Source organism: Anas acuta, chromosome 4 (genome assembly GCF_963932015.1).
Source record: "Anas acuta chromosome 4, bAnaAcu1.1, whole genome shotgun sequence".
Lineage (NCBI taxonomy): Eukaryota > Metazoa > Chordata > Aves > Anseriformes > Anatidae > Anas > Anas acuta.
The window spans coordinates 75,556,922-75,580,217 of record NC_088982.1 but is presented as its reverse complement, the minus strand read 5'-3'; the positions used below and the strand labels follow the sequence as shown (position 1 = coordinate 75,580,217).

The following is a 23,296-nucleotide window of genomic DNA, read 5'->3' as shown; positions in this document are numbered from 1 at the left end:
ATTCACTCTCCAATCAAATTTCTTTTCCTTTTGTTACCTGCGGTATGTGGAACTAATTTTTCTAGCAGCCATTTCAGAACGTTATGCAAAACGCAGCTGCTTCCTCTTCCCCTGCATTCCAGTTACAACCTTTTTAGGAGTTCCCAGAAATCTGCATCTTTGAAGATAAAGAGTGGCTGGAGCCCACCAAGTTATTCTGAGACCCCAGATCTGTCTTTTCAGGTACTCTCCCTGCCTGTTCCTAATGATGTGGTGCCCTCGCATAGACCCTGCAGCAATTTCTAACTGGTGTGCTGATTCATAGGAATTGCTCAGGCAGCAGTGTGTAGCTGTGTCGTTCCCCTAGGCCTCTGATGCTACAGCTACAGGAAGAAATACGACAGCAACAGGGCCTGACCCCGAGCCAGCTGGCCACTTGGATGCTCGTAAATCCTAGCCTGCAAGAGAAGCAGCTGGTCCCAGCTCCCTGCTGGGACTGGCTCCTTGCCTGCGCTCCCTGCCAGGGTGCACCCTGGCTCTGCGTCGAGCGGGGGCTGGCCTGGGCCAAGAGCAGTGCAGAGACTGTTCTGGTAACCTAAGAGCCATGACCACTGCCTTCAGCATTCAGCCCTGGGCCTCAGCTATGTGCCAGTTAGCAGAGATTTAGCCTGCATCCCTGACAGCACCTCAGGGCTGGGAAGTACCAGGGCCTAATGAGCTGACAGATCAGGACACCAGCTCTTCCACCTCCAAGCTCAGGTATTTATCCTAGTCCCAATGCACTTTTACTGATAGGCCTGTCAAAGGCAGCTATATTTAAACAAACCCCTAATGGGATGCCTTATAAAGATTGCATAAGCTAAACTTTGACAACCTATTGCTTAACAAATCTTCATGGCGTGCATATTTGTTACTTGTTCCTACTTCTTCCAAAATAGTCAACACAACTTTACAAATCCTTTTTCTCTCTTAGCATTTTGCAATACCTACTGTCTTTTATTCATTTTTTCAGTCCCTGTGTTATCTCCATCAGTAAGGTTTTATGCTCATTAACCCTCTAAGCCTATTGCTTTCCCTTATTTCCTTCAACAAACCTTGTCCAACATTCCTTCACTGCTGTGTATTTCCCTTTACCTCAGAGGGAACTAAAGCAATGAAGGGAAAATGTGTGCAAAAGTATGTAATGATGTATCAGTATCTGTTGGATCATCAGATTTTAGGACTCCATGTGGCCCTATGTGATGCTCACATGCTACAAAAAAAAGTGATGGGAGTGGGTAAAGGTTATAAAACAGGCAGGTCAGGGAGAAGAAACTTTTCTTCAAGAAAGGAAGAAAGTCACAGCAGGAGATGGGCTGTAACAGAGTGAGGCTCAGCTCATTCAGTTTACAGCTGGTAACTGGGTCAGTCTGTACTACAAACATGCAATACCTTTGCCAAATCCCGATCAACCAAAAATAGGCAACCCACGTGCGTGTTCCCTCCAAAGCATCTGAACTGTCAACTGAGGCAAAAGAAGCGGGCTGGAAAGTACCTTTGCCTGCTGAGAGACTGGCAGGTGACAGGCTTGGCAGCCAGGACCTTTTTGTTGGACCATTCTAGGCAACAGAAAGGAGGAAAGGATGGGACTGGATGGAGAAAGCGATGCACTGAATGTGAAAAATTTAAGGCATCTCTGGTCTCTCTGAATTGCGCAGGTGACACCTGGATGGCAGGGGTCAAACATTTAGCAAGTCTAGCTGATCTCTGCTGTACCCAAAAGAAACCTGTGAGGGACTAATCGGTTGTAAATAACTGAATTATTTCCCTGCCTCTTTTCGTCATGCGGCAAGTAATACTGACCAAGGAGCACAAACACAGAAGGAGTTATACACATCCCTCTGCTACATAACATGCACAGAACCAAGCACAGTCAAGTTCCGTGTTTCTTCAGCTTTGAATCAGGCCTTTTGTTTCCTAGTCTCAGCTAACTTGTTGCTTTGTCTCTTTCATATTACTATCCCTCAGCTATGACATTATCTTGTATTGTCTTCTGTCTCTCTCTTCCAAGCTCTCATGTTGTCCTGTTTTGCATGCATACCTTTTTTTTTTGCTTCTTCTATATCACATCCTATTTAATACTTTATCCTTTATTTCTTCATATTACTGCAGTGGCTTAAGTATAGCATTATTTTAATGAATAATATATATTGCTATGGTATCACTACCGTAGAGGTTAAACTATCCAAATGGACAAACTGTGGTAGTTCAGAAGATCACTCAGTAAAGTCAGTAGGAAATTTCATTTGATCAGTGGAATTTACCACTCAAAAAAGGTCAAGAGGAACTGAATTTAATAAAGGGGAGGAGGAATTCAAACTGTTCCCCACAGGCACCTACTGCAGGTGATACAACTTACTAAAAATTTCAGATTCCTCATCCTAAGATGCTCCAGCCACCTAAAATTACTACTGAAATTCTCCAGGTGCTCAGGAAATGGTTGCAGAGAAAAATTCATTGCATTACCCTACATGCTTCCCTCTCCCCATTTCCTGGGACAGGTTCTGTAGCAAGCATCTAAGCTGAAATTTCATGTCCCACACTTTGAATGGAAGCATGAAGAAACGATAGGAGATGTTTTTGTGACACCATCAGAACTGATTCAGTGTTATCCAATGACACACATGTAACACATACAAAGCATACAGAAAACTGTCATTCCAGACATGGACTGCCTTTTGCAAATTTTCTTCCTGGCCCTGTGACTCTGGCATTTCTGCATGTCTTGCTGTGCAGGAGGAGAAGGAAACGTTCCTCTTACTCAGGAAACTTAATAGCCTGACAAGACACTTTTCTGAAGGGCTTAGTCTTCTCAGGCTTAGAAACTACAGCTTGGCTCTCCTACATCCATGTCATTGCTCTCCTTACTGGACTATTACACAAAGCATGAATGCAAGCATTTTTTAAGAGAGAAATGTAGCTGCAAAGACGTATTTATAGACTCTACCTACACGATTATTTCCACAGAGACTTAGCTCAAACAAAAGGTTAATCCAGAATAATAAATTTAGGAGAAAAAAAATTGATTTGATAAATCACACAAATTATGTCCCACAGCAACCTGGAAGAAAGAACATTTTTTTTTTTTCAGTTATACTAAAATGAAGGAAATTACTCCCTCTACTTAGACTGTTAGTCCCTATCATTCCTATGTCCCTCGGTACTACAAAAAAGACCATAAAAATGAAAGTTGCTTTAGTTTTTCATTCTTACCTGTGTGATAGAATTTCCCTGAAAATCCCAGGTTGAAAGTAAAATTTGTAATCTGAGCTCTCAAAAGATTCTGAGTGTCAAGCAGGGCCTGAAAAAAAACATATAACTGTAGCAAACTACATCTGGCACAGAAATTTAATGTAACAACATAAATACTTTTAAAGGCACGTATGTTTCCAGTTTTCTCTCTACAAAAGCAGCACTTTATGTATGACAAAGAAGTGATATTTTAATTACCACTTAATGATTAAAGACAGGATGCAAACCGCATTATTTTTCTTATAAGGGTGACCAGCTACCAAAAGCTTACTCCCTGGGTCATTAGATGTGGAGACAAAGGTATTTTCACTGGCTTGTGCCTTTCTCTTTACTCAATAAATGTGGAACACAGCCAGGATCAAAACTCAGATCTCGTGTCCCAGACTGCTGCTCTGTTTGCTAGGGTGCATAGCATTTATTAGAATTACCTTTCCCTAGATCAGGTCAAGCACATACACAGCATTTTATTCATGTTTTGAAATTACTGCCAATAAAAGAAAAACACACAGAAAGACAGAAAGAAAGAAGTTAAATGAAACCTATTCCACATCAAAGAACTTAATGCTACCCCCAAACTGTGACTCACTTCTCAGACAGTTATCATCCTGGCTGTCAGCATAAATGTACTCGCACTACATTAGTACAAACAAAAAAACAGCATGCAGAAAGAAGGGGGAAAGCTATTACTCATCGGACACAGCTTCACTCTTTGATTTCAATATGCAGCCCTTCATCTGTCACTCCCAAGATTTACAGATTACTTTAAGGAGTTATCTCCCAAACTCTCCTACTCTGCTGTCGTTGTTTACTATTTCAATTTTTCAGGGGTAATAGAGAAAATCTAGCTCTCCAATACAAAAAAATACAAAAAGCCAAACCCCTCTGCACAGCAAGAACAAAACTTAAAACCAAAAAGCCTCCTCTAACACGAGGCCCAGACCACACATTCCTCCAAACAGCCTGTCTTGAGCTCGAGCTGACAGTAGCTACTTTCTGAGCACATTGGGCTCCTTGAGATTCGTGGGACTGCACATAGCACAGCCAAGCCACACGGCCAGCCACAGCACACGGACATGCCCAGGCACTCATGTTGACTGCTACGTAGCAACACCTTGGAAAGAAAGGAAAATTTGTACATCAAAAGTCATAAAGGAGTTTTCAAAGTCAACATACAATATACCACAGTTGTTTTAATACACTACTTAAAAACAATACCCTTGTTGGAAGTAACTCGAAGTGTGTTGTGAAAGAGGTGAGTATTTAAAATCACAAAAGAAATATTAAAATCACCAGAAATTTTCAAAAGTTTAAAGGTGAAGTAGGTATTCCACTCCTTGAATTCAATGACAATTTTCTGCCTTGACATACATGACCCTTATGACCATTTTCATTGTATTAGCAGCTTACAATTTATATTTTTTAAACCAAAAAGCCTGAGACAACAGAATATTAGCACAGAAATCAAGACAAGCTTTGGAAATAGGCATAACACAGTTAAGTTTCTTAAAATACGGCCCTGTTTCACAGACCACAGTGATATCTACCTTATCAGACAATCTTCTGGGCACACAAGCTCTCCTTTGGGTCTTTTAGAGGCTTCACCTACCTCAGTTCTAATAAAAGTATGACCTCTATCTACAAACTCAGTCAAGCCTGCCTCCGTAAGCTCCTGTACCTACACTGCGTTGACAAAGCCCAGCAAAGGCTGCCAGTTGCAGGGGCCTGCCCTCCACACTAACCTCTAGAGCCTGAAAGCAGCAGGCACAGAGCTCCCCGTGCACCACAGCGGGTGCCTCTGCCCTGCTCTGCGCTCCCCTTCCAGCGCTGAGTATCTCACCTGGCCCCAGCGACAGATTGCAGCGCTGCCAGAAGGGGAACACAACAGACAGTCTCTTTACCATCCCATACATTGCTGTCACAACAGCCCCTCACCTCCGTAGCTTCTTGTCCCTGGCCCCTCCACTGCTGCTGGGACAAGAGGAGCCCTGGGGGAAATGTGGGGTGAGGCCGTGGTCCCCCGAGACTGAGGCTGCAGCAGCTCAGCAGCCTGTGGCTTCGCCTGGCTCTGGGAGGCTGGTGGTTGAGACAGCTGGTTGGCAGCAACAGGAGAGACAGTCCCTTCGTCCCTGTGCTGGAGGGATGCAAAGCTGAATTTTGCTGACACTGCTGGCAGAATATGAGCACTTTCACTCCTGAGTCATCATTAGCACTCGCCTTGTTTTCCATTTTGGCAGACCAGAGCATTAGGCATTAAAACTACATCAATCACAAAGCTAAACCTAGGAACCAGCCATCATGTTTCTGCCTCCCGTGCCCAAAGGCCATTGTATTGGCTTCCCATCATCTTGCCTCTCCCACTGTCCTCTTCAGCACATAGCTCTAGCAACAGTGAGAGGAGGCTTCATGAAGCAATAGCAGTAAAGCAAAGACCATCATCTTCCAATAGAAAGGAAAGCCTGAAAAATGTCCTGCAAACCATGACCTTTAAAAAGGGATGAGTAAAATGAAGCACAGAACAGAGATCTTTGAAAACAAGCTTGAGCCTTCTGAAGTGGAATAGTGAGAGAAATCTTGCACCAGCATAACGAGGACTTTTGCACAGCCGAACTGAGCAAGGATCACTGAGGAGGCTCCCTATCCTAATGAAAGGTAGCAAATCTGCAGATGATATTATTAAAACCATCCTTGAGCTGCTGGAAACTGATTCAGTGAAAAATTTATCTTTTTAGCGAGAGGCACAGTTAAAAATGTAGGAGGTAAATGCTATGGCTATAGACTTCTTATATTAACAGTACGTAACTTCAAATGAAAGAGACTCTGAGTACAGCTTGACAGCGAGATGACATGAATGGGCTGTAAAGCTCCGCTCCTCAGAATCAGGTTCAACAGACCCTGCCAGAAGAATGAAACAGATGTTTAGAAACCCGTCAAAAATATCATACTGAAGGCGTTTGCGTAGCAGGGAAGTAGGTTCCTCAGAAACCCAGCTGGGAGGCAGACCTCTGGATTTTCCTGTGCTGTGTGACTTTAAAGAAGTTTAGGGAAAAAATTACATTTGTTATGGTAAAAATTTAGTTACACAGGATAAAGTCAAAGTCCCAAATGAACAGATCAGATTGGTAACATGACTTTATTTCTAAATGTGTAGTATCAAATATAAAAAATCTCAAAGCTATCTGCCCCCTTCCCAGCAAATTGGAGGTGTGTTTACTGCCCCTGAGCATCAACCTCTGAACTGTAAGGAACTGTGATTTATTTTTGAGCTGATGGTCTTATCCTCTACCTTTCTAACATCTTCACAGCTTCCCAGTGACAGAAAAACAGAAAGAAAAGAAAGTAGAGGGGCTGGAAATGCTCAAGCTTGGAAGAGCTTGCTGCTGCTCTTCCAGGCGTGCTGCAGCCATCCAGCTGACAGGAAAGGGTTTGCAAATGGCAAGTGAGAGAAGGGTAGCAAAAAGCCCACCGTGTTTCTGTGATAATGCAATGTAGGGTTTACTTCTTCACTGGGAGTTAGTGTTACTGGTATAATTATCACTTTCTCACATCCACAGCTGCCTGGTTGCTGCATTTTCTTTAGGGCAGTGGTCACTAAGACATCCCTCGCTCCGCTCCTGACTGATCTCTTTCCATCACAAACAAAACAAAAAGGAGAGTAACGGAGATCTGGAGTTCACCTGCTACAGAATGAACTGCAAAAGAGAGCCTGTTGTTTTTTTGGCCACCTTATTCTCATTAAAACCAACAGGTGTTTTGCTAAAATCTAGTAATGCTGTTTGAAAATGTACCAGCTAATACCAAGGGTGTAGCTGCTCACCTGCTCTATCTGCAAAGAGGGTGTGCAAAAACCTACTGTGAACCATCTTCCGTACAGACAAGCTGAGATAACATTTGAGTTGTCATGCCTATGATTATTTTCTTGGTGACTTGACATTTTACACATTTTTCAGGTTCTAAAAACAAAATGTTAAAACTCATGAAAAATATATAGTAGCAGATGGCAGGGACTATTACTGTGAGTTTCAATTAGAAACACTGAAAGAGAAGCAGGGACGAGGAAAAGCCTGAAATTTCATTTCTAAATGCTATTCTATACAGTTAAGGTAAGCCGGTGATATTTATTTTATGATTGCTTTATGAAACGTCCCTCTAGGTATGAGATGTTACATAAATATGCTAGTAACAAAGAATATATTTTAGAAACTGTTCAGTAAAATCTTCACGTGTTTATAAATAATTATTTAGCATATTTGTTATACTTCCACTGGTACCTGTAAGGAAAATAAAGTGCTGGATGCGTAATCACTATTAGGTACACAACTACAATGGAGTATTTTCTTTTAAACTTTTCCTAGCTCACATATAAGGTTTAGGAAATTTCTTACAGCAGAAGTCAAATGTGAGAATTCAATATATGATGAGAGACCCCTTTGTTCTCCAACAGCCCCAAACAATCTCAGAAAAGGCCCTGTTACTATCCAATGAATAGATGAAATTTGCCCTGACAGTTTAGAGTTCTCCCAATCCTTGCATCTGACATGTTTATAGTATAATGAAAGGAATATAAGAAATCGTGTATGTTGTAAATAAAGTCGGATTCTCAGGTGATTAATCAGCTCAGCAAATGTAAGCTGCTGTAACTGCCAGTGGGATCTCATGAAATTTTGAATTTAAGAGAAAATGGGCTTTAGGATCACAAACAGAGCAGCAGGAGCCAAGAGAATTACTATTGAATTGAAATATTCACACAATGAAAATGCATGAGAATCCCTGCCCTCGTATATAGATGGTCTCCTTTCTCGACAACCATAATATTTAGCTCTTCTTATCGCTTTTCATTCAGAAACGTCAACTATGTTTACAAAATAAACAGTTTTATTTCATTTGTCTCCTCTTGCAGAAAGGACAGAGACACAGACAGATGACATGGGTTGTCAAAAGCTTTTGCTCACGTAAATCAGCAGTAAAACCAAGAACAAAACTCCTATTGCCAAACTTGCTTCCCGTCTCCATAGCCAGGAAACCATTTTTCTTCATATACCTCCTTGTATGATTTCACTTTACAGCCTGTCACAGAGATACCAGAAGTGTCAACTTGTCTTTGGTAAACAGACAGTAGCAATTTCTTCAGCATCAACAGATTTTTCAAACCCAAACATCTTGGCTGATCCAACAAACAAGTTGGGAACGCTAATTCTGTTCTACAGAAAAGGAACTATTGCGTATTTCTGTAGTCATACCAACGTATTTATGACTATTTTCTTCCTCAAAAGCTGTTGGAGAACTTAGACACCTGAAAAGCAAAACAGTTCGTAACACTTAATTTTACTTGTAATCACTTAACTAAATTGGCAAGGAAATAGACATAGCCTCACAATGCTGCAGCATTAAGATACTCAACTTCAAATTAGTACCTGCTTTCATGCTGGTAAGAAAATGAAAGCTTCATAATTTTCCAAGAATGTCTGACCTTCTGACCTTTCTTCTTTTTCCAGGAAAAAGTCTCATTTCCAGAACACTTGCTTTACTGTTTCATATTACATTAGGAATTACTTCGCTTCTTACGTCATACTGGCTCTTTATAAAAGGCAAGGATTTTCTGAAAAGCTAAAACAATTTAGTAAGTACAGTGTGAAAGCACGTGAGTGCTTTAACCTATGTTAAGCCCTGCAAGAGAGAAGAAACAGAACTAAAGCTACTTTGACTTCTAACTGGAGGTCTTAATATAGGGCTTTAACGAGCTGTAACTGATGTGATGTGCTTTTACTGTACACTTCTAATGCCATTGTTTTGCCTTTCCTGAGCTTGTCCAAGCTCTGAGGAAAGCTCTGCAACTGAAGCTGTCTGGGTATGTACAAGCACACCACCTGCCTCCCTCCATCCTTCCTTTCTGCAACATCCAACCTTTCCTGAAGTTCCTATCCACATTGCAAATTCACTTGCCTAAAAGAAAAAAAAAAAAAGAGACAGTGGGGGAAGAAATAGAGAAGTGAACGTAACATAAGACTGAAGTTTGCATTTATGATACATTCAAAAGTATTGATTTTTAGAGCACTATGCTTTTTTTCAGCAGTTCAACAACCACTATTTAAAACTTCCCACGTGGACTTTGAGGTTTCTCCGTTATATTTTGCATACCAGCCCCGAAGCTTTGAAGCAGTAGCAAGGTGTCCAGCGTTAGAGGCGAGACATGGCTCGGTGTGGCAGCACGGCACAGAGCAGAGCCCAGGTTAACAACCCATGCCTCAGTACCAGCTTTGGGCTTCTTCTGACACTGCTGGGGTTTTATGGCAGAAAAGAAAGAAGAAGAGACACACTGCCTAGGGAGGGGAAAGATGAGGAGAGCTGAAAGGATCCATTAGAAATGTTGCAGGAGTGTGATAAGGGACTAAGAGTGAGCCCTGGTGATAGAGCAACCAGGAGATGGGAAGGCAGAGGCAAGAAATTGGGGTTTTGGAGGCAGCATGGCAAGGAGAAACAGAAGGCAGTGTCAATAAGGGTCCCTCCCAAATGGCTGGGAGTCATTATTTTATTAGACAGACTATTTTGCTTCTGAGGAAAAATGTTTCCCTCATGATAAATTATGTATTTCAGAACATCATTAAAATTCAGTATCTATTCTTCCTGGATTTCCAAGACTATCATCTTGACACCCATTACCATAAACATTTAATCTATGCAGGAGAAAGAATAATTGCTTTGGGTATACCGGGTATATTTTGATATCCTTCAAACAAAAGGAGAAGACCACTTACATTTTCCCTGCGCTTAATTCTCTTAACAGAGTTGATGCTACAGAGAGGGCAAGGGAAGAAAACTAGAAAAATCTCCAGCCTTTTCAGCAAAGCGTTTGTCAGGCAGAGTCCATGAATTATGAACAGACCCTAAAGCATGTAAGCATGGAGAGGACACTGCTCTACAGTTTGGCAGAAGCAAGGTGTCCAGGAGGACACAACCCAGCAAAGATGACTGTTGAAATAGGGATGGAAAAGCTAAGCTGCTGATGGTAATTACGTTCAAGTTTATAAGGCATCAGATTCTAGGTGAGCTGAGGACAACTGTGCCTGCTATTTTGTATAACAAAATTAAAATAGGGAAAAAAACTTTAAGATACAGTAACTTACAGAAAAAATAGTCTTTCAATTAAAAACAGATTTTGAAAAGTCTGCCAAGTACTTTAGAAAGTTAATTTTCTAAAGTTTCAACTGTTAATAGTTGAAAAGTACCATACACCAGCAAGATGCCTGTTTGCAAAGTATATGGTACAAATTAAAACAGAAAATGTGTGCAAAATTCTTTCAGGAAGAGTTTAAGTCCCTGGTGTTACTTAAAAATCATTATGGTTTACTGACAGATAGCTTCTACCTGCAGCAATTAGCTAACCGGAGTACCTCAGAGCCCAAATCTTTAATGTGCAGGACAGGCAGAGCTCCCACCGATGGCATTAGCTTGGACTGTTTGCCCCATACATTCATCTGAGGATCTTAACAGACCTCCCGTAAATATTAGGGACCATACCCAACAGTTAAAGAAGTCAGTGCAAACCTTCTCAATAAATTCAATAATGTGGCAACTCTGCTTCTCTTCGAAGTGTTAATAAACTGAGGTATCACGCTGAAGCCTGATTGCGTGCATCTCATTTTCACAGTGTCCAATATGATACACAGCAGACCTGATTGTCAAAAAATTCAGGGGAGACACCTTCAATTTGTGCACATGAATACTGTAACCGTGGTGACATGCAATCTTGATACAGGGATCTAAATTTGACATCCACTAAAACATACTAAAAATGCACAAGTAGCCACTTTTGATACAAATCATTTGAGACATTTTAAGTCTTCTATCAGAACACACTGTTTTAACGATACTGGGTCTTCCTTTGGAGGCTTTTTTTTGTCACAAATAATGATCTTGATGATGGTCCAATTACACATTTTTAAGCAATTAGGCTCTTTCATCTAGATATAGCATTTGTACAATTAAGAGACTTAAGAAATACTTCTAAGTTCTTTAGTCAACTTCTCACTTCTTGGAGGTTGAGATAACAGCTAATGAGAATAAGCTAATTATGGCAAGGTAAATTGAAGGTTTTAAATACTTGGTGCCAATAGTATTTAATAAAGTAATGTAATTAGCATGCTGTTTTCGGGATTCTGCATTATTAGCTCTTAATTAAACTGTACTTTGACGAAAGAGGTGACTAGCACTAAACAGCTAAATGATCTCATTATCCCGCAGTTAAGAGAAAAAGAGCCCTGCATTTCTTTTAATCAGAGGTCAAAACACCTAGGCCAACTGAAGTAGAACTAATACACACCCTAATACTGCATAGGATATTTTTCCTGAATTTTGGTCAGACAGAATTCAGTGGAAAGCTTGTGGGTTCTTGCATTTTTGTCTAACACATCATCTGCTTGTGAAACAACACATAAGAAAAGGTAAATTCTCAGTATAACAAACCAAAGTAAGAACAAAGTAACTCTAAAGTGCTTTTAAAATCTCCTCATACTAATCCAGTTAAATTCTTGTAAATTGGCAATTGTTGATGAACTAGTACAGCTGGAAACTGAGGTCTGTTAGCCACGGTGCAAGCATTCAAGTGCCCTGTACTGCAAACCTGTACATACACCACTCAGCTGCCTCAACTCTGAGCACAGACCAGCTCTTAGGGTGACAGATCCTCTGAGGGCGCTCTTAGGGTCAGATCCTATTCCAGTCCAGCTCTTGGCCACTTTGCTGTGACTGCTTAGTCATGTTTGTCTACACCACATCCCATCAGCAGCAGAGAAGGTATACAAGCTATTTATCGATTCCTGTAGACACTTTTCTTGGTAACTGCAAGTGTCAGGCCTTAACTACTCAGAAGCAAACCATTTCTACCTTTGCATCTCCTCTTCAGACAAGAGGCACTTCGTACCTGGTTTGGTGAGATGCATGGTATTTTCTGTCAAAGAATTTTCTCAAAGAAGTTAGAACATCAAGGCTATTCAACTCAAGGGTGCCTGTATTTTACAGAAGTATTACCCAAGCTCCTAATACTATATTCATTATTAGCATCTTGGTGTCTTATTTAATGCTTCCTTCCAGCTTTCACCACTGGGCACAGCAGTCAACATTTGGCTCAAGGACCAGTGGCTTGTGTGGCCACTGTGTGGCTCCATGTAGCTGCTGAACGTACCCAGAAGGTTCAACACGAAGAATTTCCAGGCTTAATCTCTCCACAGGAGAGACTCCAGCGGCCTCACTAGAATCCATACCAAGCAGCAGCAGCCATGCAATTACATGTGCCCTATTTGCACGCTATTATCCGTGGCTGTATGACCCCATCCAAAATGCCAATGTTTTTAGAGACGCAAGTTAGATTTCAGGCCCACCTTCTCACTCATGGCCTGCACACAAAACAGTAAATTTGTTCCAAAAAGCTTGCCTTATAGATATTCGTCCCCCAAACCTATTCCTACCATACAGTAGCCTGTGTTCTCTCCCACACTGCTACCTACATGTAGGACTCACCTCTCTTCACGTTTCCAAAGCCCCTCCATCTAGACGAAAAAGAGACAGTAGGTGCCATGGGCACAGAGTGCTGATCAGCCAGGGGCAGGTCAAAGCAAAGGAATAAACACAGAGCTCGCTCTGAAAGCTCTGCTCTAGCACAGGCACAGATCTGTATCTGTGTCATATAGTGCCCCGATTCCCCAGCAGCCAGGAGGAATTCAACCACCCTCAAGAGCTGTCCCTGTCTGTCACATCTGATTGAAACTGGCCAGCAGGTTCAAAAGTCATTAGACTGATGGATTGACAAAGGCAAACGGGAATATTAAAAATGCATGGTTTCTTCAGGAAAGGAAAGTTAAAATACGGTGTCACTGTTGTATACGTCAAGCCCCAACAGTCCGTGACTATGTCCTTCTGAAAAACTCTTCTTTCTTCAGCATCAGGATTCTCAACCTCAGTGCCTGAGCCTGGATATACTCAGACTGAGCTGTCCCATAAGCCCAAAAGCTTGTGCTTCCTCTTCAGCGGAAGTTTAAACAAACAAGAATTTGAAATTTTGTCTAAATCTTTACACAGCTGATCACAGCTCAACAGTGGGTCGTATTTATCTATTTTTCCAGAGCATATAAAATTTTAAAGCAGTTAAAATTTTACATTTTTCCAGCATTAAGGGTGATCACTACACAGTAACTGCAATTACAAAATAAACTTATGTGGCCACACAAAAACTCAGATCTCAGACTAAGGAAAAACAAGTTGCAATTTAGGTAGCTTGAAAAAGTGGATATCACATGCTATGTCTAAAACACTGGTACCAGACAAAGAAAGATCCTTCGGTGTTTTTCTGTTCCCCAGGTTATCCTCTTTTTTCCTGGTAACACTATGGCTTCTAGACAAGCACAATAATATTTGTACTAATGTTCAGCTGTATATAATGGAGAACAAGTAAGGGACTAATAAATGAAGACTCGATAACATGAACATTACAGTCCGTTCAGAAATAGGTTTCTTGTTTCTTTCCCCATTCCCCTCATGAAGCCTAGAAGATGCCTGAGCTTCTCTTGCTACTCAGTCTGTGTAAAACCACCTACCTACCCCTCTGTCCACCTTTGATTCTTGTCTTGGGTGAGTTGATGCCCAGCAAAGCTTTTTCTATTTGTGCTCCCACCTTTATTGCCAGAAGAAAAAAAATCTTTGACCAAAAAGTTTCATCATCTCTTTCTGTCTCAAAGTTTGATGTCAGGAACAGCTGGGAATTCAGCCTGCTCACCAGCTAAGAGTCACAAATAACTGTGTTTTTAACCCTTATTCTTTTCAGTAGTTCCCAGATTGTCGAGTGAAAATCCTGTTACATCACCAACGATATCAAAGAATTGACAGAAAATGAAAAAGCAAGAAAGGAAGGCCAGCATGAAACAGCTGGCATATAAATCTTCTCAAGTCCTGTGCTTTATGATAAGTAGTCAACACAGAAAGACACAGTAGGAACTTCATTTACCTTAACCTAAGTTTGGATAGCTTCATAGGCTACGTGTATGTATTATGTAAGAGTCAAAAGAGAAACACTCTAGCAGAGAAAAAAAATCAGGATTTTTGGTGAAACATGAGACATTAATAAGAGAAACAGAAGGAGAGGATTTAGTTTGAAGTGTTAATATACCTCTCCTGGTTTTGCATGAATGTCCACATTTCTGAAAGACAAGATTATAGAAGCTAGAAGCAGGTAAATATCCCAGCTGACAAAATCCCACATCTGGGGACTCAAACCAACATACAGGGATCTAAACTGAACTCCACATTTCATTACACTGTACAAGTGTGAGAGTACATCTTAGTACAAATTCCTTGCCAATATTATGCTGCTTCCAATAGCATGTTTCATCCTCTCTTGTTGAATCTAATTTTTAAAGACTTACATAATCCTTTTACTTCCTTTTGGATATTACCCTCTATTCAGCCACACGCTATTAGAAAGAACTTCGAGCAGTTCCTCAGCCAACACTTAAAACATCTCAGTGCCTCACATCAAATAATGTTTATCCAGCCTCATTGCTTACACCCTGCAGACATCTGTAGCCTATTGCTTTTTGCTTTGGTCACCATCACTTGCCAAGTTCTTTAGCCTTTACTTTTTCAGTCTTAGCTCAGAAACTTCCTGACTATGCCGGTGTCTCCGTCTAAGCAGTTTCTCGATGGTTCTGATTAAGTGGTGCAGAACTGAGCACAGTCTAGAAACCTCTCTAGAAACCCCTTCAAACTCCTTTTTTTCAAACTCCTTCTCGGTTCTGTTAGAGTTCTGTCAAAGGTAACTCTAAGTTACCTTTATTCCAGGTGAGTTTTAAAATGGGAGCAGAGGCACTTGAGCTATTCCCAGGAGTGTGAAACATTGAAAGCAGACCTGCACGAGAGCTAGATGTAGAGCTATGTGGCTTGTGAGGTCCACAAAATTTCAACCAGTGTTCTCAGACCTAACCTGGCACATCTGTACAGCACGGCATGGCCTTTGCCATGGGAATTTACTGACTTGGGTTAGAATGAGTTCATGGATTCCTACTTTGCAGTCACTGACCTTTTATTTTTCTCCTCCATTTGTACTTACAAATGTATCAATCATAGTCTTTTTTTTTTTGCAATATACAATTATATTTATGGTTTATTCCCACTATGAAGCTATATTCTAAGGGGCAATTTTAATTCATCTCAAGGGCTGTAAAGTGTCAGAAGGAATCTCCTAAGTATTTTTAAAAAGTGGTCATTAAATCTTTATGCTCTGTCAAACATTTTTTTAAAGAGGAAGTAACACTTTATCTTGTTTTATCTTATTAAAAGACACTGAAGTTTGCAAAGAAAAGGGAATTGGAAGGAGATACAGCACTTATTTCACAAGGAATTACAAACACACTGGCAAGTTACTGAGTTTCTTTTACTTGGTTTCCTAAGCATGGTCATTCAGAATCAGTCATGCAGTTGCATGGACTTCTTGCAGACTGAGCAAGTAATAAGTAAGGACATTTTCAATGCAGTTGTACTGTACCAGCAGCTATGGAAACACAGCCCCACTTTTACTCCTCACTCTTCTCTTCTTGCCACTGTGCCTTCTTCATATGAAGCAAGCGAGAAGATGTTAGGCCCGATTTTGTTTTACAGTTCATTATTGATTTTTATACGTCTGCACTGTGTTTCTATTTGGTCATGAAAGTTTTATTCAGTTCTGTAAGCAGCAGGAATTTGACAGCAAACTTGTCATTTGAAAAAAGCCCAGAATAAATCTTGCAGCAGTCACTCATACAGTGATAAATCTGTACACTTCTGCAATAAACTGTAGTTGCATTGTTATTATTTGTATTACCTAAGTGCTTCTGAATGCCTTTGACATGCACAGAGGCTTAATAAGGAAAGGTGCAAACAGAATAAAAAGAGCCTCTGACCTAGAGAGCTTGATGCATAACAAAGGAGAGGGACTGACAAGGCAGCTAAGGCATACATTGGCTGGATAGCAGTTCCAGCACAAAATCACTCCTGAATTAGGATGCCACGCATGCGGTAGGAAGTTTGAACATTGCCTCAGGTCTGGTGCATTAACATTGAGAAGGTACTTACAGGGCTTTGATGTCCCTCAACTTCCATTTTTCTTTTACTCTCTGGATGTTGTTATTCAGTGAACAACAACGTTCAGCTTTGAAAGTACTGATCTTGAAACTTTGAAAAGGCTTTTTCAGCAGAGAACTCTCCAGCAGAGTTGAACGCCTTACAGCACACACTAAGGTTTCAGTATGTCTTGACTCACATTTCACTTTATAAATTTTGGAATGACAGGTTTTGTTTTCACAGCCATATGGATCAATCCAAACAGAGCTGAGCTTAGGTTATGTTGACAATACTCAAAGTAAAGTGTGCAGAATTACACGTGTTTTCATCTCATCCATGAAAATATTCACATACATTCCTCAAGTATAAGTTTCTAAGAAGAGAGAAGACAACAGGACATGCTAGCTCCATGGCTGCGAACCAAACATGATCACTTGCGTATGGCATGCCTGGTGGACAGAAGCATTTGGTGTGGATTTCTCTCTAAGTGAAGCCTTATGCTCAAGTGTAAAGATAATCTCTGCATAATAAACCAAGTCAAGGGAAAAGCAGAAATTGTTAGAAAGCTTTCAGTTAGCTCACTTGATCCTATGGGAGCATAACTGCCTAATTTTAAATAAAATAGGTCTTACAACACACAATTCCATTAAGAACAGGAATGAAACTACAAGATGCAGACATCGCTAGTAAGGTAACTCATTCAGCCTAAGAATAAAGTATTCACCACTACCCAGAAAAAGCAAATTAAAAAATGAAAAAGATTACTGTAACTGCTAGAAACATATACAGGACTGCATCCCTACTGCACATCTACTTATTTGGGAAGTCAACAGTAGATTCATAGAAGCAATTTACTTTGGTAAGTCAGGAAGTGTGCTAATTATAAAAGCTGTGAAGTTACATCAACACCAAAAAGCGCAGCATTTTTTTTTCCAGTTGCACAGCAATTAAACTGCAAGACCTGGGATATACGTAAGCAAAGAAGCAGTCACTTCACAGGGATGCAGGCAGGAAGCACAGTATTTTTTCCCCTTTAAATGTACTTAGAGTGGTTTAACCTCTGGGCAAAGAAATAATGGGATCAATAACAACCTTGTCCTAAGAATACTAATGAGCTTCCTGAATGGCAGCAAATCACTATGGGTGGAAGGAAGCACTCCTGCCATATGTCATGTGTGACAGTCCTTAGAGCATTCGCCCTCATTTGGTTATAAAAAGGGAGTCGTATTTCTTCTCTCTATTACTTCCATATGGCAGCTGCTAGAACCACAGCACATTAGTTAAATTGAAGTAACATTTCAGTGGAAGCACACATGTATCTGAAGATTATCGCAAAAAATCAGGAACTTCCTTTTCTTTAATCTCTGTAATTTTACTAATGGCATTATAAGCAAAAACTTGAGAAAGTACCATGTACCAACGCTATATGGGAACATGTGGAAAAAGACCCACTGAGCAAGCAAGAAAGGTAGAACGACTGCAATCAAACAAATGAGGAGTTATAGCAAGAAGTCCGTGGCTTCCTTTCCAGCAGTGGCCCTTTCTCTTCTACCCTACATTTTAAATAATTCCTTTCCTGAAAATAAATTGATTTAGTCTCAAGTCATCTACTGAAAAGCATCTGCTCTCATAGATAGCCTAACAAAACTCACATGTGTTCAAGTAAAATACCAACTGCGGAAAATCCTGAGTCTTCATTAGCCACACTCTCGGATTATTTGATTTATTTTTTTTAGTACATGAGTATTCAGTCAAGTTGCTAAAGATGCAATTCATGAGCCAGATCAAATGGAAAACTATGTTTAGCCACGTGTCGTTTTTTCCTTCCTTTTGTCTCTGAGGGTAACTGTATATTTGTTAGAAAAAGGATGGCCCATAACGAGGTGACGCCAGTTTTATATTGTACATTACAGATATTTTTACATGGCTAAGGACAACCTTTAGATTCGCCCCTTGACCAGATAGAAACAGCTTTTAAGACATGTCCTCCAGAACCCCATCAGCAAAATAAACAAAAGCAAGCTATGAATTCCAGCAAACACAGAACCAACAGAAGACGCTAAACTCACAGGAGGGATGAAGCTTAGTTTCTGTGTATCAGATGCAGAACTAAAAATTAAAGCTTCCTCATGCTTAAAGCACCAACACAAATTGATTCTGAGCAAGAAAGATGAACATCTGCAGGTCAACCAGCGCTTACTTCCACATTCGTAATACGGAGCAATATGGCTTAGACACACAGCACACTTTTCACAGCTGTTGTGCCTGAGAAGATGTGTACAAATGAACAAAATAGTTCAACCAGATAGTGAGAATGGGTCAATACAGTTACCCTTCAGGCAGAAGAAGCACAGCTGCCAGTGCTGCTGCTGCTTGACACACACACCCTACACATTCTGAGGACCACACTTGTCCCACAGCCCCAGGGAAGCAGGCATCATCATTTGTGCAAACATGTCTGAACCTTCTGGAAAAAAAAGGAAGAACATTGCCAGCCCCGCAGATCACCATACTGCTTGGACATCAGTGGTGACTCAAGCACTGCCCACATCCCAGTCCTTCCCAGATATAATACGCGTATGAATATTAACATCAAGCATAGACCAGGAATATTTTAACACACACAAAAAAAAATGGAAGTCTGCTCTCCTTTGGCCTGACAGTCCACAGAGAGGCAATGCAGATCCTGGCTATTATTAGACACGTGGTTACTGTGCAAGGTTTTTGTCTTTGTGCATTTAATACAGCAGATAAACCATGCAATTAATCTTTGTGCCAAGCTCGTTCCATTGGGTTTGGTTGTTTCTAGTGGTACACAGGTGCAGAGAGGGAAGAGCAAGGATACACAAAAATGCACAGCACTGCCCTGGCAATCCCAGGGGTAGGTCGTGTGAGAAAGACCCAGCTCTCCTCTCTCCTGCCACTCCTTTGCAGCCTCTCTCCTCTGGTCAAGGAGTTTTACACAGCTTTCTGTTCAAACATCAGTACACTCCTTTGAAAACAAATGCTGCCCTGTGTTGAGCAGCAGTTGCATGAGCCTTGCTGTATTAAGATTCACAGAAGTTGGTACATAAACCAAATTGCTTTAATAAGTCACATGTTAAACTGACTGGTAAAGTGTTACATAAGCTGGTTGCAGCCCATAAAATACATAAAATAATTTTATAACTTTTTCTGAAGTTGTATTTTCGGTCTGAGCTCCACACTCCACAGTACTGTATCTGAACCAACATGCTCCAGAAGTTAAGTCAGACTTCCTAAGGCATCAGCCAGCCAGAGAAACATCAGTTTCTATTATTCCCTTTCTTTGCCTCTTTTTAGGCGTGTACTTTCTACTTATCATTACGGTGAAGCCAGTATAAAATACCATAGGAGCTTCAGATCAAATTAAGATAAAACGTATATACAGACGCAGTAAATGCATTGAACACCTGTACAAAGGTAACATGGCTCATGAATTGGGAATATAAAATGATTTATCTAATCGAAAATTCCTAACAAGTTAATTCATGCTGTCATTTAAAGAAGTCATTAAAAAGATCTTCTGAATTTCCCCAGAGGAAAGATTTGCACCTCAGTGCAACTGAATTGACAGAGGCATCTCTGGCGGTTCTGTAACCAACACATTTGATGACTTATCTATCATTTCTTTATTGATAACCTTCTGGGTGATCCTATAGGTAAAGAAAATTAACTTGCAGAATTAGGCTCTCCTGTGACAGGAACTGTCTTGTGTCTTGACAGGAGGGAAAAGACGCTTAATGGGTTTTAAATAATAGTATTTAAATAAACTATACTGACTAACGTGGACAAATTTGCAACGTACAGAATAAACAATAAGCTCTTAGGGGAGAAATCTGGTGCATTAAACAAAAGACAAGGCTACCGCCAAACTGAGGAAATATCACAACGATGACAATGCTGGCTTCGGAACATGGAATGAGATTCATCTGACCAAGAGCAAATGTTTATACTTCATCTTGGTCACTCTAGAAACATTTTATGAGCAACAGAAAAATACGTACTTTAAGGTGCAATTAACTTAACCACTGCCAGCCTAAAGAACTACTTGTATATGTTGTCTACTACATCAGAGCTAGTCCTGCCTTTCCATAGATGTGTACATTATAAACCTCAAAGTCTGGGCAAGATGACAGACTGCGAGTGATGGAGACTAAAACACTATGAATTTATTCTTTCTGGCTAACTCCTCTCCATTATCAGCACACTGCTTGGAACAGATGATATTCAAGAAAATCACTCAAAGGACAGCTCTTGCTGTCTTCAATGCGTATAATGCCGAAAGACTCTGCAGATTCAAGCTTGTATTTCCCATATGCATGACTCCTAACAGATGCGTTGCCTAAGTGCTCACAAAACAGAACAAGAAAAATGTCACCCCACCCCCGAATGTATATGGTTAATATTAAACTTTTTCCTTGGCAATTATAAAAGAATAAGAAAATACAAGTATCACCCATCGCAGTATTTTCACGTGTTAGCATTATCACATTTGTGTTGTTTGTCTACATTACATGACCAAAGATGCTCATTCAGACCAGAATCTTCCCTGACAACATGACCACCACTGATCCAAAACCGAGCACGTGTAAGAGTTACATGTGGAGAAAAAGATTAGCCTTACGTGAAGAAAGTGGAGACATCTCCTGACTTCAGTTCAAACTACCTCTTTTGAAAAGCACATAAAAGACCAGACAAAGAGGAGATCACATAGCTAATGGCTTTAAAAAAAGAAAAGAACCTCACAGTATTCTGATTTTTCATTTTGAAAGCATGATCAATTCTCAAGGAAAGGGCACGTATTGGTGAAATGAAGGAAAAGGTTGACCAACTTATGTCTACTCTATTATGCTCCACCAGTCAGTCAGTAGGAAAAAAAGTCATTTTTAATTTTCCTCCTGATACCAGATGGCTTTTCCCTTGAAAAAAAATCTCAGTACTTTACAGTCTTCCAAATTTCAAAGAGTAACTAACAAAAAGAGACTATATTAAATTAGTTGACTGTCAGTGGGGACAATCATGGTCTATTAAGATAAACTTACTTTGTGGATATCTAGATAGATTTTTTCTGTACGTCCATTTTAATGAATTATTTGCACTGCTGAGACTAAAAGACACAAAGAAAAAATGTAATGCTGTCACAGCATAATGGTCTCTCCTGCTAGACAGATATTAAGAGGAAAAAAAGAACTACTGAAAAATGAATGCTGAGATTACATTACGGTGTTTAAATTCAAAGTGGGAGGCAATTAGACTATGAAAATGTTCTCTCCCATTATTTCTATTATTCCAGAGGACGATGAAGTAAATAAGTATGAAGATGGATGGTTGTTGCTGATACAGTGACTGCTATTCAGTATGGTACATTGAAGAGCTATGTACTATTGATCTAAGTTTTATATAGCAACACTTGAATCACAAGCAGGTAGTCTAAAAATCTCAAGTACAGTTTCAGGGTTTGGTGGGTTTGTTGTTGTTTGTTTTTAAACTGAAGAACCTGTGACAAAACTAGTATAAAGCTTCATTTGTTGGTTAATACGACAATCCATTTATCAGTTTTATATAATTTGCATTGAAAAACCACGTCAAATGTTTTCCAGAACGGCTCTTTATACCTTGTATCCCTGACACTACGGATACTCAATCTGAAGTAGCACCACTCTGCCTAATAGTGATACAGAAGACACTCATTTTAGAGGGGTTGCTTTTGACTCAACCTCTTTTCAGGCCAATATACATGTATACTACTGAAAAAACTACCACTTAACCTTACAACAGCAATTGTCAGTTATGCTCAACTCCAATTCACGAAATTTAAAGATGAAAACTGTTTAGCCTAACATCCAAACATTGACTATTCGGGCCACTTTGCAAATCTCATTTAAGTACCCGAAGAAGAAATTCCCTTGAAAACCTGGCCTTACTTGCAATCAGAACCTCCCTCCTTGAAGTTCTTCAGAAGCTGGCTGGACACAGTCCCAGGCAGTCTGCTCTTGGTGGCCAGGCTTGAGCAGGGGGCTGAACTACATGGCCTTCAGAGAGTTCAGTACTGAATCACTAACGAGTGATTATTTTTGCTACTTCATCTGTGATAACCCTCCAGTTTCTAAACTTTGCCTTATCCAGTTAGCAGAACCAAACACACAGCTTTTCTGGATGTTGGAAGCTTTTCTAGATTACATTGCATTAGTTAATGGAGCGCATGTAGAAATATCCACATTGCTCAGTCTTACCAGACACGTCTATGTCCAGAAAATTTAAACTAGGAAACAAAAATATTAAAACACAAAAAAGCATTATACCCAATCCTATATTGTTAGTATTTAAAATGTAATCTTAGTAGAAATGAGTTAATTGCAAGTACTGGATATACAATCTTCATTGAGCAACCTCTTTCCACACTTGTGGCACACAATTCTCTGTCACAGTCAACACAACAGAGCTTAGTAAAACGCTCATGTCTAATAGGATGGCATTTATGCACAAATGCACTATACAGTAACTGATTTTCAACTACCACAAATTGATTTTATTTCATTCCTTCCAGGTGTCACTGTGCCACATAGGGTAATTCCTTTGGTATTAATAGTAATGAAGATGCATTGCCCCTGACAGCCCTAACAACACGTTTAATAGAACATTTTAATTTTTGAGTAGAAGAAGAATCTGAAGGGAACACTTTTTCATGTTCCACTGTTTCAGAACACAGTTCTATATAAATGAAATTATCCTACTTAAAAGTTATTTCCACTTGGATATTATTTCTATTCAATTTGACAGTTTTATTTTGGGAAGATAACATTCTGACATACTGCAAATTATTCTTTCAAAACAACACAGTTCATCCTTTTGTATCTGCTTTAATCAAATTTGTCTCAATAGACCCTTCTTTCTGCTAAGTAATTCTGGCAATTTGTCATTT

The 23,296-nt window shown here is 40.1% G+C and overlaps 1 protein-coding gene across 6 annotated transcripts in view; it reads right to left on the bottom strand.

Moving 5' to 3' along the window:
* The window catches only part of LOC137856558 (bifunctional heparan sulfate N-deacetylase/N-sulfotransferase 3), a 79,353-nt gene that overhangs the window by 43,207 nt on the left and 12,850 nt on the right, over positions 1-23,296 (bottom strand). For all 6 annotated transcript variants that reach the window (XM_068682143.1, XM_068682140.1, XM_068682139.1 and 3 more), the window contains exon 3: positions 3,232-3,319. In XM_068682143.1, the coding sequence (XP_068538244.1) occupies positions 3,232-3,319 (88 nt within the window). The remainder of the gene's footprint in view (positions 1-3,231; positions 3,320-23,296) is intronic.